Source organism: Oxyura jamaicensis, chromosome 2 (genome assembly GCF_011077185.1).
Source record: "Oxyura jamaicensis isolate SHBP4307 breed ruddy duck chromosome 2, BPBGC_Ojam_1.0, whole genome shotgun sequence".
Lineage (NCBI taxonomy): Eukaryota > Metazoa > Chordata > Aves > Anseriformes > Anatidae > Oxyura > Oxyura jamaicensis.
The window spans coordinates 52,648,836-52,667,098 of NC_048894.1; the positions used below are offsets into that span (position 1 = coordinate 52,648,836).

Sequence of the window (18,263 nt, forward strand, 5' to 3'; positions counted from 1 at the left end):
GCAGCTGTATGCTAATTTCCCTGTTTCTACAAAACGCTGACAGGTCACTGCTGAAATATTCGATCCACTTGCCATAAAGGAAGGAAATTGCTGGGCTGGGCTGGGTGAGAAAGGTAGGGTTTGGGCCCAGTGCTGTGCTTCTTCTCAGGTCTGGAAGAGAAAGATTTCTCCTGCTCCTTTCCCTGAGACTGAGTTCTGATGTTATTAGAAATGCAGCTCTGTCACATCATTATTTCTAATTTTTATCATGAAAAAGGCAAGTTAAAAGGGAATATGTTAGAAGTTCTTGTTACTCTGTCTTCTAAAAGGAAGTGTAAATTTAATCTTCATATACCATATCTTTGTATAGCAATTTTGAAAGGCTCTTTGCACTTAAGTACAGTTTGACATGAGGACAGACAACAATAAGTCAGTATCTGGGCAGATTTCCAGACCCTGATACTTTCAGCTTGTTCTGATCTCTCCTGTCCCCTGGGTGTGCTTTTCTTTTTTTAATTTAATTTTTTACAAGACTCTTCTAACTGCTCAGGCACATGTCTTTTAGAATCTGAACTTCCTGTCTTAAAAAAGCAAACCAACAAAATCTTCCTGAAGTGGAGTCTGGAGGACATGGACACCTTCAGTAGTCCTTTCTTTCTATTATGGAATAGAAAACCCTGTTGAGTCAGGCACTTTTTTTGAGGTGGGAAATTATGGGAAGCTTTCTTGCAACACGGTTGCCAGAAGAAAAATTGTTTTTCCTACCAGTACAATTAGTAGTTGGAAGGTAATGTCCACGCAGAGTTTTGCCTCGCCTCTTCCCCTTTAATATGATATTGTTTGATACCAGGAAGGCAGGACTTGAAGGGCATTCATTAAGGGCAAAGTTAATTCATGGTCCCAAAGAAAATGTAGAAAGAAGAAAGCCTTCTCTTGCCTTTTTGATTTTTCCCCCCCCAGTAATAATTGATAAGGATAGCAAGGTCTCTTTTCATAGTTTGCCTTTTCCACTTGGGTTCCTGTTTTTAACATAATACGAAGAACATTCTGGTCTTCCAAGTTAACCTCTTCTGAGAGTTAACTTTTGCTGTAATTTTATATGAAAAGCACTGAGCCCTTTAGTCCTTAAAAAAGGAATCTATTTTCTGTTTGTGTGCTTCCTTAGTGATATTAGACCATCCAGAAAGTGTGAACTGGTTGTTGACTTTTGTGCTTTGTTTGCTTCCATGCTTGTTCCTCAGTTTGCTGTTTCTTTGGACCATCCTGACCTTTTCTACTGAAGTGTTTTTCTGCTAGGTTTTATTCAACAGAATCTGCCTGGTTTCCCAATATGAGCCTTAATGAAAACAAATGTTTATGGCATTTCCTGAGCATTAGGTGAGCTGCTATCTTTAATTACGAAGGGCCTGGAGATGGAGGAGGAAACCTACTCGTCTCATTTGCCTTATTGGCAACAAAGGATCCTAGGACTGTTTGTGCTCTGCTCATTCAGCCCGCTCTGCATCACAGACAAGTGAGACCTTCTGAGCATTTGAATACAGTTTATTCTATCAATTAAAAAAGAACAAAACAAAACCTGTCTCTTACATTGTTTAAATACCTATTAAGCCCGTGAACGGAATACTAATTTAGGTGGCTCTGTATAATGAGCTCTAAATTTCTGAGTCATGTCGGCCATAGAACCTCTTAACGAGGACATGGAAAACCCCACAAAAAAAACTAATGTCAGTCTCAGTTCCTTAATTATTTTAATGAGTGTAGAAATGAAAAGCTCCAAAGCATTGTGTCGCAGTGGTTATTTTCCAGATTGAATATCAGAGGGAGGATTTATGAAGATTTCAGCTATATTGCTGGGGTGGATGAAACATGGAGCGAGAAGGCCTGAGCACTGGTGAGACTCAACCACAGCAGCACACCTCGTCAGCTGTTGATCCCTTTGGAGTTATTTGGGATGAGATGGGTTTCTGTGTGCCTTTTCTCCTCCGTATGTGTAGACACATACCAGTTGTGCTGTGCAGCGCAGAGCTGTGCTCTACCAGCCTGATAGTTAGGCCGTGCTAATATCCAAGGTGCGTAAGTGAGAGGTGCTTAAACTCGGGATGTTGCACTGCGCTGAGCGCATGTGGGTTTTAATTAGCCACTGCAGTGATGCTAGGCATTACCTGCATTTCAAAACATATTTGTTACTTGGACTGTCGTTTATTCTTCCTTTGGTGCAGCCACGAATTACTTGATTCCGTTAACGCAGTCCCTGTAGGAGATGCTGCTGAGTGCACGGTGACATGTTGCACGCTCTCCCAGTGCTCTCCCTGCTCATTCCTTCGGAAAATGCTGTTATATACAGCAGCCTGGCACGTCGCTGTGTCTGTCTGGGGCTCGTCCCCCTCTTGGAGGGGGTGCCTTATCAAGCTAGGTAGCTTAAAGATGGAGTTCTGCCTTACTTAATGATACGTGAAACATAATGTAATGCATTTATCATTGCTTTAAATTTTCCAGCCTCGTGCAATGAACTTCCCACAGTGTGAGCTTTATTTTCTCCTTAGTCTGTGTTTTTAGTAATATTTGTAAAAGTGCTCATTATACTTGAGGGAGAGAAAATAAAGGCAGGGAACCTAGAGAAATGACAGCTAATCAGAGATAAGACAGTTGTGTTTTCTGGTAAACAATGGACATAGGAGAACTGGTGATGCTCCAGGCATCTTGTGTTATTGATGAAAACAAACTGCTTACTGACATCTGCATAAACCAGTCCCTGACTGATGGCATCACAGAGCCTTCTCATGCCGTGTAGTAGGCAGAATCGCTGCAGTTCCTATACTGAATGTTGCAGGTTTTGAAGGTTTTTCCCCCTCCTTGAAAGTTGATTTTTAAATAAATAGCTGTTTCTTTCGGATAGCCTATTAGTTTAACCATCTGAAGTCCCATTTGATTGTAGTTAGGGGCTATCTGCAGTGCTCTGGAAGTGCAGTTTCACACGTTGAAGCCTCTCATGGCTCCTCCTGAGGATAACCAAGGAGGTGCGAGCCCTCGTGCCCAATGGAGAAGTAACTCGTTTCTCCAGGGCGCGCGCATCCTCCGCTTCACAAGTGGATTCGCTTCAGTTTCACAGCTTCTGCACTGAGATGCCATGCCCGTCTCATTGACGGACGCTCTGAGCACGGGGAAACTTGAGCTTAGCTCATATTTTGGCTGTAGCTGTTGTTACCATACTGTGTCATGAAGCTGAGTAATTTCATTCTCGTATTTATATTGTTACCTACGCAGTGTCTGTAGGCTGATGTTTTTACCCCCAGGGGTCATTTTGGAGATGCTGTAAATTAAGCTGCCATAGTTTTTCTTCTTGTTTCTTGTCTAGAAACGTGACAAATTGAGGAAGGGGAGAGTGGCGCTTTGTTTTATAGTAATTTTCATGCGATTCATTTAAATAATGATGAAAACTAGCTTTTGACGTGTTTCATTTTCCATTGCATCTGCCTGAATCAGGGAGATTGATGTTCTGGGCTACAGCTGACCCAAATAGGGTGCCTTTTGCATTTTTTTTTTGTTCACTAACCAGATTGGGGAGCATGCAAACATTGCCAAGAAATACTTACATCTATGAGTTCCCTGCCATCAGCTGAGAAAGGGGTTTGGAGTAAGAACTACCCTGGCTTCTTGAATTTCCCTACAACTCGGGGAACCTCATGGCTTTGGGGGGTTTGGCACTGCAGATCTCTCTCTGTTCCTCTTTGCTTGTTGTAAAGAAGATATATCTCACCATCTTTCTGTTGTTGTTGTTGTTCTTTTTTTTTTTATTTGTTTGTTTGTTTTTCACTGCTGGTTTTTGCCTCAAAATCTTCTGTCTTCAGGGAAATGCCTATACATAATAATTGGCTGCTAAATCCTTCCAAAGGAACTGCTCAGTAAAGCTGATGAGTCTTTAATTTGACACTCCTAATGCTGAGTGAGAATGTGAGCAACAACAGCTGCTTTTCTTTGCATCTGCACTTGGGGGTGATAACACTCCATCCATTTCATTCAGGGCTTTGCTGGTATTATGGTGTCTGGGTCACCCCCCTGCCATGGGCAGGGACACCTCCCACCAGACCAGGCTGCCCAAAGCCCCACCCAGCCTTGAGCACCTCCAGGGATGGGGCATCCACAGCTGCTCTGGGCAGCCTGCGCCAGTGCCTCACCACCCTCTGAGTGAATAATTTCCTTCTAATCTCTAATTTAAATCTCCCCTTTTTTAGTTTAAAACAATTTCCCCTTGTTTTGTCATTATCTGACTGAGCAAAAATGTGAACTTGGTGTCAATACCTTTCCCAAAGTACAGAATTTGAATATTGAGAGAAATTAGAGCTCACGTTTCTACCTAATGTGACCTCTGGGCTCGGTCTACATTGAAAAACAGCACAGAAAACAGTAGGTCGTGGAGTAGGTGGGCTGGAATCTGGGATAGTTTTGGAAGTGATTTTAGATTTACTGATCCAAAATCATTTGAGTCTTAATCATGGTACTTTGCGGAGATTTTCTAGGTGGTTTATGTTAATTTAACTTAAGATGTATTTCTTAAATTAATGAAGCTAAACCAGCACCGTAGGCTGCATGGACAGGCTGTCTGTTTGATTTATCTGTCAACAAGGCACCGGTTTAACCTACTCTTAACCCATAATAGTCCACGTGGATTTGAACTGATTTAACAAAACTTATTTAATTAAATTGGGGCAATCTTGTGTTGCCAGCGAGGCCTCAGGAGAAGCATCTCTTGTTCTGCCTTTTGGCATTTTCTTCCCATGGTAATGGTGTGATAAAAGATGCATTTATTTTATTTGTTGACTTTGTTGACTTAATTCTCACCTTCGAGCTATTAAGATTTCCTTAGTGCTAAGGGCAGTCACTTATACAATCCATTGTGGTTGCATTTATTGTTTGTTATTTTGAACAGTCTCCCTAGTTACTGAACCCATAATTAATACAATTTAAAACACAGAAACTAGTCAGGAGCTTTATGAAATGCTCTGTGTGCTTGTTTACCTGTGGCTTGGGTTCTCCTCAGCAGTTGGCTGGTAACGAAGGACTATTTCCACAGTTTTCTGATCGGGCATGTTGTCAGCCGTGTTGCAGTTCTGGCTCCCCTACTCTGTCTTGCAGGGTTTCCATTTTATTTTCAGGTAACTTCTACTTTTCCTGAACATACTGATGGCTCTTTGCACTCCCTAGCAATGTTTTACTTTCTTTTATTGCTCCCGGGCTTACTGCCTGCTTTCTCTTGCTGCTCAAGTGTTCTTTCCAATTTTGTTTCTTTCGTTCTTCAACATTTCTTTTTTTATGGCGTTTTCACCAATTGCCTTTCAGATACATAGGTTTTTAGGTCTAAATGAACTGATGCTGAGAGTTCATCAGATGTTCAGCGGCAGTCCCGGCTGCAGTAATTGCCAATTTCTTCCTGCTCCTGCGTGGGAGCGCTCTGGCACGACTTCTTGCACAGCCATGTGGCAAACCAGGTTCAAATCCTGATCTGGTTTAAACACGCCTGTGTGTACCCCCACCGTTTTTCTGAGGATTTCAATCCTTCTGCCTGCCCTCCTTTGGTCATTGTCTAAGTTCAGGTGGGGAAGGGACAGAAAAGTGAAGTGATTTGCCCAATGACTTGCAGTAAATCATTGACCAAATGTTACAACTTCCCTGCTCTTGGCTCGGCGCAGTGCCGCCTGGTCGAAAGCAGCAAGTGGATGGAGTAGGAAGAGACTGCACAGGGAAATGCCAGAGAGCTTGGGACCTTGATGAACATCTGAGACTGTCCCTTGTGAGGTGGTGTTTTCTTGGTGTGGGACTTTCTGTCCCCAAGAGCAGGAGCAGCATCACGGTGTTGAGATCAGCCATGTGCTCTTCCATCAGATGTCCGTGCAAGCTGAGCGAGCAAGTGCTGGATGGACACAGGTGATCAGCAGCAGGCCAGGGCAGGGCAACTGCACATCAGGGACACTTCCAAAAAAGCCCGATGCGAGCCAGCATGCTGGCTGCTGCCAAGCAGGGCATTTCAAACAGCGGTGGGCCTCCAGATCAGCAAGTACCCAGCTCTCGTGAAGCTCAGCTGTGTTTGCTACTGTCGGTGCAGACAGCATCTGGGATTCCATCCTCTCTTTCCTATTTTCACATCTGTAAGCTCAGGCTTTGCTTGTGACAGACAGTACAGGGAAGAATGGTTGGTGATCTACTTACGGAGCCAGGAAATCGTCAGGTCTTGTCATTACTTCAGAAAAAAGTTGGTTATCTGGTTTAAAAAAATAATAATAAAAAAATTGTCCTCCTTGGTGCAAAATCTTCATGGAGACTGAGGCTCCCACCGCAAGAGGGTTGACAGCAAAGGGGACAGCACTGGCATTGCTGCCAGGTGCACTTTCCGTTCAGATTTTACAGTTCAGTAACTAATGTGTTTCTCAGTCAGCTTAAGGTGATCTTAATGCAAGCTGCTACTGGAAAAGGCAGTCCTGTTCTTCCTCCCATGAGTTCTCACCACCTCTTCTGTGCCAACACCAGCAGTTCTGTGGTTATGAAACCCAACCCAGGAAAGAAAAAAATCAACCTATAAATTAATTTTCAGCTAGACTGACTTCCTCAGCCAGCTGATTATGGGGTCTCAGGAGCTCTACTGCTGGCATAAGCAGGAATATGTGGCTGGAGATGAAGCACAGAGCATAAACCATACCCCTTTTCAGCAGCAGCCCCTTCTGAAATTGGTTTAAACTAAACCAAACCCCCCTCTTTTAGGGCAGGAAGATGCAGATGGGGCAATGCAGTGGTTTGCTCGTCCAGAAAGGTATGGTCCTGCTTCCTTCACCCTGTTCCCAGCTGGATGGGGTCCCCGCACCCCTTGGTGGCACAAAGACCACAAGAGGGTGCAGGACTAGGAGGAATGTGGCCTTCCTCTTCCACCATCAGCAAGCTGCTAGTTTGTCTTGGTCATGCCATCAAATTTCAGGCGTCCAGCTGCTCAGACACCACCATATCCTAAAAATAAAAGTAAGGAGGGATTTCGGGAAGATGAAGGATTTGATACGTACAGCTCTTCTGCCAACAAAATCCTCTCAGTGGGACTGTGATTTTGCCAATTCCCTGACAAATCAGCGGCGTGTGCGTGCACAGCTTGGGGAGAGAATGTTTTTACTATAATTATCTGGTACCAAAATGGGTTCGATCTGCGTTTATCATCTTTTTACTAGAGTTTCCTGGGGCGGGGCAACACATCCTGCAAGAAGCAAGAGGGTATTGAGTGCTTGTTACGGCAGGTAGAGAAAGAAAGTCTGCAGGGAAGGCTATAGATTGTGGGGGCATAGGAATTGTTACCATAGTTTCCATCCATATCATTAGTTCCCAACTACTTTATCCGGCATTCAGGGGGAAGGGAAAGACAGCATGCTCTGGCAGTCTAGCCAGCCCCCTCGCGTCGGATTTAGCGTGCCTCAAAGAAGAGGTGCGGGGCGCATGGCCCCTTTCCTTTTCAGGCCACTTTGACTGGTAGCAGGATGTGGCGTGGCTTGAAAGAAGGCATGAACGGAGTTACTGTGACAATTGACTGCGTCTGCCTGATTGACTCGCAAGAATGGGCTGCTTGACTCCTGGCGAGGGTGGCAGTTTGCTTCCAAGAAAAACTTGATGGAAAAAATGTCAATGATGTAGGGAAAGAGAGGGACCAACAAGTGCGGGTAGCACCTGCTGAAGTTTCTCTTTTTTAAAATTCAGAATTAGATGCTTTTTATTGCAGGTTTAACTTCACAGACCGTACCGTTTTTGTTGTTGGTTGGTTGTTTTCCCTGATAGCTCATTTGAGTGTTTCTCTTTAATGACCTCTGTCCGCAAGGCAGCGAATCTGATTGATGGGCATTTTATGCAAAAGCGACCACTTTGCAGTTTATCAGAGTAAAATCTGTGAGGCAGGTAGAGCACGTCTTGAGTCTTTTCTTTAGCTTTCTCTCGCTGTGCATCTAAATGCCGTGCTTTTCCAGGGTAACGCCGAGTCCCGGGTAATAGCCAGATGGTGGTGGAGCCTCGGGAGGCAGCCCCTGCGGGCAGTGGGGATATCTGGTTTCAGGTACGGTTAGATTGCAAGCAGCAACCTCTGCGAGAGGTTAAAATGCCCCCAACCTACTGACTGTGTGACTTTTATCACTTCCTGCCGGCAGATGGAAAAATTTATTCAAATGGTAGGGATTAATGAAGGACTGAATTGAACAGGAAGTTCTTCAGCCATTTGGATGATGGCTAAAATGATCCATACGCTGCTACTTCTCACGTCTCTGCCAGAAGTAATCTCGGGCTTTCTGCCTAACACAAGTTGCTTTTAGGGCAAAAGGTGAAAGATTGCAATAGTTGAGGTATGCATGTTTTCCCGAGATTGGAAAACAAGAATGAAATGATCTGTAAAATAACTTAAAAAACACAAAGAAACACAGTTGCAGGGAACAGGCTGCTCAAAGCGAAAAGACAATTTTTTCTTTTTTCAGTTGTGTGGCTTGGATCTTGCAACCTTTTGATTTTTAGCAGTTGGTCAAATTACTAGAGAGGGGACTGATGCATTTAGTATTGCTTGGCATACCATTCACCATTCAGCGTGAATCTGCAACCGTTTTCAAGAAGAAGATGAAACAAAGGGTGGCACTGAACGTGTCAGGAGTTGGGGTTTCAGGTAGTACCCAGGGCCATTGCATGAGTAATGAAGTAGGAAGTGCTCTCATCCGAACCATTACGGTTTTGTTTCATGTCTGCCGGTTAGGAATTGGGAAGCAAACAGGTTTTGCAAATGCCCTCAGATCTCGGAGAACACTGAAAACGATCCTAGGAGAATATTGAAGCTGCAAGGGATGTTGTGCAAGAGTGTCTTTGACTTCTGTGTGATTGAAGAGGCGACAAAGGCTGAAGTTGCAGAAAAATGGGCGCATTTTAACAGTCTGAACAATCTTTTCTGTAGGGTGGGAAATATTTCTGTAGGGCCAACAGACTTTTTGGAAAAAAGTATCTATGTAAATTACATGTAAAGGGGACTTCAGTTATCCAACAGATGCGCTGAGGGAAGGATGGCATTGCAGAGCAGGTGGGGTGAAAGGGCAGACCATCCCCTGCCTCTAGGCTTCCTTCCCCACACTGGCTTTACTGAGTGTCAGAAAAATAAAGGGGATTGCTTTGCTCTTCCACCTGCAGCGAGCGCAGGCAGCGGGACACTGACGGCTCTTTGCCAGTAGGTGGAGACCTTGCAAGAGAACTGGAATTGAAACCCTCCTGGCAGCGTGGGAGGTATTTTGTTACTGTGGGGTTTACCTTGCTTACCTCCAGCACGTAGGACGGTGTTTAACGTGAAAAAAATGTGTATGCTTTTGTGACTTTCTCCTTGAAGCAAAGATTGTCAAGACATAATCACTCAGACATCTGCTAACAATTTTTAAAACACAAGCAAACATGAACAAGTTCCTTTACTTATTTTTTCTGCCGCTGTGGTTTTGCATTTTAATTTTCTGGCACGCGGTGATGCTCTTCTCCATGCAACTGTGTGGCATAAAACGGTGGACCTAGCCTCAAGACAGCCCTTGGCAATGTGCTCCTTGTAAAACTTGCTGGTACCGGGGAGGTGGGTTTGGGTCAAGCTGAGAATCTGGGACCACGCTAGCAGGGAATTCCCCCTTTCTGGATGCAGGGACCTGGGACTCAAGTCTCCATCTGCCAAGCACTTCTGTAGGTGCTGGTGCCTGAAGAACAGCAAGAAGGGAGATGTACCCAGTGCACAGCCCTCTCCAAAACGGACCGCTGCAATACATTCCTGCCCCTTGCCCCTTGTCTGTGGGGATGATCGTGCATTACTTTGCTTGTAACTCGTGTGAGCATATCTGAGCTGGCCCAAACGAACGCTGTTGGTGGCAGCAGCAGTAACCGGGACCTTGGGAGGCCTATTTCAGAGCCCATGTGAAGCCTGCATTATTGTTATTCGATTTGCACGTGAACTGGTGAATTTGAAAGCTTAACCTGGGTGGCATTATGCAACCAGCAAATTGGTTGCAGTGTGAATACAGCTGGATTACAGCCCATAGCACGGTCAAAGGTTAAAGTACCTGTGCTCACGTTCTTGGAGTAGAAGTGAACCTACTCTGAAATGGGAGTTTTTAAGAGCCACTGCAGGACAAAGGAAGGGTGGCACCACCTGTCTCCGTGTTCAGAAGGATCTCTTCTGCCATCTATTGCCACGTACAGCTCACCACATGCCCACATGGAGGAGGAAATGTTCCTGTCCAGTCTCAGGTGAGACAACCCTGGAGAAAGTGGATGTAAATGATCCACGGTCTTGCTGAAATGGATTGTCCAGATCCACCAGTTACAGAGGGACCTGGATTTATGGGCAGTCTGTAGGACATTTGCTATGGCATAATCTTGTAACAGAGGCACATAACTGTAGGAAAACAGCTTCCTGAGAGCTTCATTCAGCTGCCATATCCTCACTTAGTCTTCACATTGAGTGTTCTCATGGTTGTGATTCCCACTGTAAGTACTGCCCGGTGACTGAACCTGCGGGGTTCCCTCATCTCAGTATGAGGAGGCATTGTCTGACCTCTTCTTCTGGCAGGACCAGAGAGAAAAATGACATTTTTCTTTCTTTTCCCTCTGCCCTCTGTTTCTTGTTCCTCTTTGCTTTAGTGTATCCTGAGGTCTGTTGAGGGGACTCAGGTTCACACTGAGAAATCCTACAGTTATGGCAGGGTACCGTCAAATTTCCCTGGCCACCATGGATGTCTCAGGACAAAAGCTGAGGCAATTCAGTACGCAGTGTGATTCATCCCTCTCAAGGTTATCTGCACCACTGGAACAGCTGAACAGCATGAATCCGGAGCTGAGATCTGAATGCATGTTAGTTTTCTACAACTTCTACACCAACTAGCATGGGCCTCCGACTAGCAGGCAAGGTCAGCATCCTTATTTCACGGTGGCTGCTTATATGTGTGGGTGCCTGCAGTTGTCCAGTTCCTCCACAGTTAACACAGTGAGGGGTGGTAATCAGCATCCAGGGGCTTATAATAGCTCTCTCTTTGCCCACGGCTATCTTCTATGTTGTTTTAGCAGCCAGCAATTTCACTTACTGGGTATAAGTATTTCTGCTAAACCACATGAAACGAGGCAGTTTTGGAGACTGCAAATATCTTCTTGTGATCAGTGAACGTGGTCAGGAAAAATACGTAATTCCAGAATTAATGATAATTTGTGCTGTGTTTAACAGACATGGTTAAGTTGTCAGCTGTACTTTGAACTAGTCATTGAACATATGGGGTAGTTCAATTATCATTCATTAACTGTCATTCCCAAGCACCTTTCCATTATTTGTAGGAGAGGAGATTCTCAGAAACCAACTGTTTCACATTTAAAACAAACAGAAGGAAAAATTAAAAGAAAAAAAGAAAAAGAAAAAGAAAAGGAAAACACTACCAAAGGAAAATGTGTATCCGTTCTTTGTGGCTGGAGTTTGAGAGCACGAAATGTTGTTTATGGAATGTGCTCTGCTGGGCTCGATAATCCAGGACTGAGTGGAGGTGGTCTCTGTGTTTTGTGTCAAACCATTCACTTGAGAATTTAAGGCTGGCTTTAAATTGGGTTATTAATTTCGGACCAAAGAGGGTACAGATGATTGAGTGAACAAAGGGCTCAGTAAAAGTAATTTCTGAAAAAAAAAAAAAAAGTGTTGTATTCAAGCATACCGGAATTTTGTACTCTTCTGAAAATTAACCGATATTCTTCTGACCAGACGACACGAATAAGTATTATGTCATCTCTTACCTAGAAATGCAGGTTTAGATTGTGTCTTGGATACATGGTCTTGCAAATCATTTTGAAGGAGTCATGTCTTACGATGGCTTTATGCTTTTCACTGGTTTACCTGCACTGGTGTGGACAGGAGCAACCAGATTTCTTACCTTCTAGTTCCTTTTTGGTGCAAATAGGTGGGGAGACAGAAAATGGTGGAATCACCATTTCTATTGATGCCAACTTGCTAAGCAAAGTATGGTGTTGGGAGGACAACAAGTAATTTACCACTGATATGGGCAGGAAATACTGCCCCACAAGCCAGAGGGATGTGGGAAGAGAAATGCAGTTCTGAGCCCTCCTTTGTTCTCTGGCTTTCTGCTTGTGCTGTGATGTTGCGTATTCATAGAGTTTTGCCTGAAGTCATAACTCAGGGCACAGTGGTTGGGCTGGCATCTGAATATAGACAGGTAGAAACACTGCTTAGTGTTGCTAGAGCTAAGCATTGCTCTCAAGTGTGCTCCAAGGAGAGCCAACAAGATCTCCTTGTAGTCTGCGTGCACGTTTTTTCTTCAATTTTTTGTTTATCCAAGTAATCTTCACTCTCATTGTTGGAGGTTTTTTGTTTTATTTTGGTTTAGGTAATTTTATTTTATTCTTTTTTTTGTTGTTATATTTAATCCACTAGACAACTTGCTGGTTTGAATGCTGGAGCCCTGTCCTCAGGAACTGATGACTCCCAGAGGTTGCTGTTTGGAGTGAGAGGATGTTTTAGGCTTGTTCTCAGGAATCAGAGTGCAATAGCCATACTTCTTGATGACACGTGCGGTATTGGTCAGAATTTCCCAGTTGTCCCTTGAGAGTAATACCTCCAGCACCAAGTTTGTCATGCTCACCTTGGGCTTTGAGAACGGGAGCTCTTGTCTGTGCCAGAGCGTGCCCATGGCAGCAACAGCTAGTCCTAGGTCAGGCAGTGATCCTGTACGCCCAACTATCAGCATGCTATTTGGTGAAAGCTCATACTAGTTCATCGCTGCCAGTTAGTAGTAGCCATTTTAATGTAATGCAATTAAATATCTGCAAATACTTATCCTGCAGTTTCTCAGGAGGAGAAATGACTAAAGCAAAGTAACCAAATACTGATGCTGCTTTTAGAAAGACAGAGATGCAGAGTCCTTAGCGTTAGCTTTCAGGGTGATGCCTAGCAGCTAAAAAATTGGAAAACATCATTAAAAAGGAAAATGTGAATTAATCATGAAATGGTGACAATCAGCTACAGTTCCTTTAGAGATTGGAAATGTAACTAGCAGTGCCATGAGAAAGAAAAAAGGACGTAAACATCAGGCGACAGAAAAGCAGGAAACAACAAAGATAAAAATGAAGTTCAAAGAGTAAGTTAAAGGTTATGAGATGATACAGCAAGCAAATATTGCAGTACATAACAAGCAGGAAGTTCTATGAAAATCTGCAGGTTACTGGAGATTGGAGAATGTTTGAAACAGACAAAGTTTGTTTGGCAAATCTCTTGCCAGTTGAGACGCCTGGCTATGCGGTCAGCTTCTCAACCCCTGAATTTGCCATAAATAGATCAGTATGAACACGTGTGTGTTATCAAATCGATTGTGCCTATTGCCATACCGCTCTTCTGTGTTGTACAGTACCTGTGTTTTGCTTTTGCTTAGGTGTTACAGAGAAAGCAAGTGAAAATAGTGGAATATTTTTGTACCGATTTAGTGATAAATCTAACATACTGCGAATTTAATGTATGTTTTGCAGCTTAACAGCATGCAGTGTTATCTGGAGTATTAATATTTACTAAATGTAGCACAGGCTGGTATTACCAGCCCAGCTTTGCTTTGCAAAGAAAAGACTGCCTTTGTATAGTGTGTGTTGTCTTACTAAATATGTCCCTTTCTACATGCCGAAGAAATAGTGCTAGGAGATTCTATTTTAAAAGGCATTTCTGAAGTATTTTTAGCTAACACAAACTGTAGCGTTTTGATTATAAATAACATCATTTGCTTAAAACATTCAACTAAAAATAAATTCCAGGCTAGGAAAGCATCAGAAAGTGTATTTCACTTTGGAGAGAGATGTTTTTTAGCCTAGCCTGAGTTTGTATGCTGGGGATATTTTTGCCGTGCAGTTTTAGTCTCTAGCTGTAATTTGCAGTCTCAGACCTAAACAGGAGGTTCTGTAGAGGCGAAGCATACCAAAAGGAGGCAAAGGCTTTCTCAGACAGAGGATTTTTTGAATTTTGTGTCCTAGGTAGACGTTTAAAGTCTGTCAAAAATAGTAGAAGGAAAACAACTTTCTATTGATAGAAGGTGAGATACTAATTATTTTTGACTAGTCTGGATATTTCTGGCTGTTTGTTTGCTGTTTGCAAGGTGGTTAGATGTGGTATTGAGTTTTTCCCGCATCCTTTTCCTTCTTGCAGAGTTCCTCTGTTTGAATATTCACAAGCCTTGAGTAGCACATACCCTTTAGATGAGGACAGAGAGAGCAATTTATTTGGAGGAAGCAAACAGGGTTGTTGTTGTCGTTGTTCTTTTTGCCGCTGGTGCCAATCTGTCCCCTGTTGCCCGATGTATGCTAAATAGGACATTCCAGCAGAAACTGCCGCCTTAACAAGCAAAGAGCGAAACCACACCGGCGTTGTTACGTGCTTATCAAACACAAAATGTCTTTCTGAGCCCTTCTGCTGCCTCCTCACCTACTCCTGCTGGCTGCGGAGCGAGCGCCGCGGCCTGTTGGGCTGCATCTGACGCAGCGCGAGCGGAGGGCCCGGCCTCCCTCCCTCCTCCTTGGCAGCAGCCGCACACTTCTATTGGATTAAGTGTAACGGGAAACCGTACCCGAAATAATTGGTTTTGTGCTTCCAGAGGTTTTCATGGGGAGATATCAGGTTGTTAAGATGCGTGCATTCCTTCGCAAGGAAGCAGCCCTGAGTTGTGTTACCCATGTTTTGCAATGCGTATGTGCTTTTTCCTCTGCCGGCCCACCTTTGAGAGTGGCCATCTGCACACAAATATGGAGCAGGAGCTGCTTGAAGGCTTGTTTTTGCTGTAACAATGCTTACTGCTCCTTGTGCCCTCCTTACGGCTCCTGGCATCCTCTGGCATTAAGGCAGAAGCCTGTGGAGGAAATGTCTGCCTGTGCATAAACCAGTTATCACAGAAACCTTGAGGACACGGCACTCATAAAAGGGACCCTTCATTTGTAGCCTTTGTAAACTGAATTGGTGATGCCTGATGGCTCCATAACAGCTAGGGGTTTTATGAAGAAATCAGTGTTTGAGAAGGAGCAGGCCTGGTTTTGTGGAGCTGGTGAGTGAGGGAAGGCCAAGCGAGGGGAAGCATGGCAAGCCTCAGCAGAAGTGCTCGACATTTGTCTGTGAGAGGGGAAGCATCCCTGACACGTTTGATCATACGGCAACAAGTCTCCTCTGCCTCTGCAGGAAACGACAAAAGTTCACGGCCGTAGCCTGAAAGGAATCTGAGGAAAGGTCTGGCTTTTTAGCTGTCGGCGCTGAGATGGAGGGCCCCCGCGGGAGCTACAGCTGGGGATGGCGAAAAGATGGCCCCGCTGCCCGGGCAGGAGAGGGGAGGAGAGCACAGCGGGACGGGGCAAGCAAAGCAAGCAGGAGTACATCGTGCTGGGGAAGGAAGGCCAGTAGAAAATAGATCTTTAAAGGAATACTGAGCCCAAAGTACTTGCAGTTCCCTAGTTCATGTAATGTTTACGCTGAGCCCACAAGTCCTTCCCTAATCCCCCTTGCGTGCCCGAGGGACCAATAACAGGGATGCTGCAGACTCCTGGGCCTGGCCTTGCTACAAAGCGTTAATTCTGATCCACGAAACGGGCTTACCTCTTGCTTTTCAGGGGGTTGCGGAGTCCTCCTCGCTACATACTTTTCATAACATCAGGCTGAAGCAGGTAGTTTCTGAGAAACGTTTGGCTGATCCAGCCAGTGGCTTGTGCGTGTTTTTAACAGCCCAGCCGGAGCAGCATGTGGGGGGGGGGGGGGGAATTGCTCTGCAGATGACAGCAGCAGGCAGGGATCTCACTTGCTGACCTTTATAGTCTGCTTTTTTGGCTAGAGAGCGTATGTTCTGTGCAGAACAGAAGCCAACACAAAGCATTTTTCTCTGGCCACATGTGTGGTTTTGCTGATAGAAATGTAGTTGGTTGAAATTAAAATCCCATTCATCCTATGCAAGAGTCCTCCATCTGCTTGGAAGAATAGCAGTTTGCAATGCAATCCAGGTAACTCGGGGAATATATAGGTAGATCTATGTAAGACCTTCATTCTGGAAAGCTAATTCCTCGTAGATATGAGGAAATATGTGTTCAATTAGTCTTTTAGTTCCAGCTCACAAATTACAAGCACTGTGATAAAAAAAAAATATATTATAAACACCATAATATACTCGTCACTAAGGAGATGCAAATAAACAGTAAGAATTGCTGCGAGGCTTGAGCAGGGATTTTTTTGTTGGAGTTATTTGGAGGCGTGAGGATCGTGAGGACACGGACAATTTTATGTGGAGCTTAGGGAGAAAATTGCTGAATGCTGGTTTTGTTCTCTGCTGTCATTAGAGGACGTGCATATATGTGTATAAACGATGGCTGGGATTTAAAATATTTTTTTCCTGTTATAGCCACAAAAATGAGGAAGTTTAAGATACAGTTTCAAACCTCTTCCTACCCGACCACTTAAGTTTAATATCCGTGAAAAAGAAGAGGTTTACCAATTACGTGTTTCATCCACACTGAATGATATCTGTGCTTTCGTTAAGTCATAACAGTAAAGTCTGCAGTGGAATGACAAGACCTGGCTTTTCCTTTAGTGTTGTTCAATACATGGTTCAGTTTTACATTATGTAAATACTCTGCTAATAGGGAGGAAAATGACATAAAATTGCATCCTTTCTCAATGAGGTTTTAAGTTCTTTCAGTAGCTTCTCTCCTTTTTGAAGCTGTAATAAATATCATAATTAGAGTCCCAGTTGCTTAAGTGAGAAATTAGCATGTTCTTAAATGCTGAGCCGAGTCAGGTTCCTGGCGAGACCCCCTCTGGGTATCTGTCCTGCCCCCAAGCGCATTCCCTGATGCCAATTTGTGTTCTAGACGTATGAAAGAAAATCATATTCATTGCCACCTAGTAGTTAATCAGAGCCTTCAGATAGGCTTGAAATAATTTGCAGTCTGACTGCCAAAACCACTTGCTTCTGTTCATTTCCCATAACTGTACATATGGTCACACTCTAAATCTTACCAGAGAGCATAAGTACATTGCCTGGTACCAGGACTGGGTCAAATGCACTCTGTGCATGTCCTTCGTTATTACAAATTCATCACAAATACATATTAGCCTCAGCCCAAACCTCCTTGCTTCCTGTCTTCCAAGCCCTGGCCAAGGGAATGATAATCTAATGGCTTTTGCCTGATATTTTCTCAGTCAGAAACATCTTTCCCTAAAGGTTTTGCTTTGTTTTTGTAGAACTGGATGCAAATATAGATACCATGTATACTAATACATATTTTGCTATGTAAATAAGATTCTACCAGATTGGAATAAATTAAAAGCTTTAATGGGGCTAACCTATACCTCATTTTTAGATTGATTAATAAATTGCGATTTAAAAAAATAATAAAAAGTGACGAAGACTAACGCTTAAAAAAAAAAAAAAGAGGACACTTTCCTGGAGCAAAATACAGATTTAATTTCCAAACAAGTGAATAGTAAACTGTAAGTGGATAAAGTGCAAGAAAATGTCTGGAACATATGAAATTCTAGTCAAAGATTTTATAGTTAAGATGTTCCCTTCCCAGTTTTCTGAATTGTTGCAGAAGATACCAAAGGTAAAGCAACTGAAGTCCTGCCTTCACAGTTACCTCAGTTATGGATAATACTGGTGGGAGATGGATTATGATCTCTCTTGAAGCAGTGAATTTTTATGTTCTGATGTTTCTCCTGCAAGTTCTGTCTAACATGCTTTTGATGTGCTCTTGTTTCCACAGGCCAAGGCTGCAAGCACAAAGGAAGTTTGCTCAATCCCAGCCAAACAGTCCCAGCACAACTCCAATAAAGATAGTGGAGCCGTTGTTACCCCCTCCCGCCACTCAGATTTCTGACCTCTCCAAAAGGAAGCCCAAGACAGAAGATTTTCTTACTTTCCTCTGTCTTCGAGGTAGGACTCTTGCAGCAGCTTGGGGGAACAATCTCTTTCAAGGCCAAGCCACAGCACCGCATGCTGCATAGCAGCTAGACAAACGTACTGGTGCTGTGCTTGAATATATTGTGTGCATTTCAACTCCAGCAAATTGGCTCTATCTGCAGCAGGAACATTCAAGTTTGTGGTTGTAAACGCCATAAAACGAGGCTGGTAATAGTGCAGAAGGAAATTTCTTTTATGCTTTAGCACACTGTTATCTTGAATGGGTTTTCGTCTAGCTCTCTTAAGTTCTCCCCATCCTCATTTGTTTTACCTGACTATAAACTGAAGAGGTGCTTAAAT

At 43.7% G+C, this 18,263-nt stretch overlaps 1 protein-coding gene across 2 annotated transcripts in view; it reads left to right on the plus strand.

Annotated features, from left to right (window-relative positions):
- Window positions 1-18,263, plus strand: part of JARID2 (jumonji and AT-rich interaction domain containing 2) — a 213,612-nt gene that overhangs the window by 136,429 nt on the left and 58,920 nt on the right. For both annotated transcript variants that reach the window (XM_035316744.1, XM_035316743.1), the window contains exon 4: window positions 17,767-17,936. In XM_035316744.1, coding sequence (XP_035172635.1) covers window positions 17,767-17,936 — 170 coding nt within the window. The remainder of the gene's footprint in view (window positions 1-17,766; window positions 17,937-18,263) is intronic.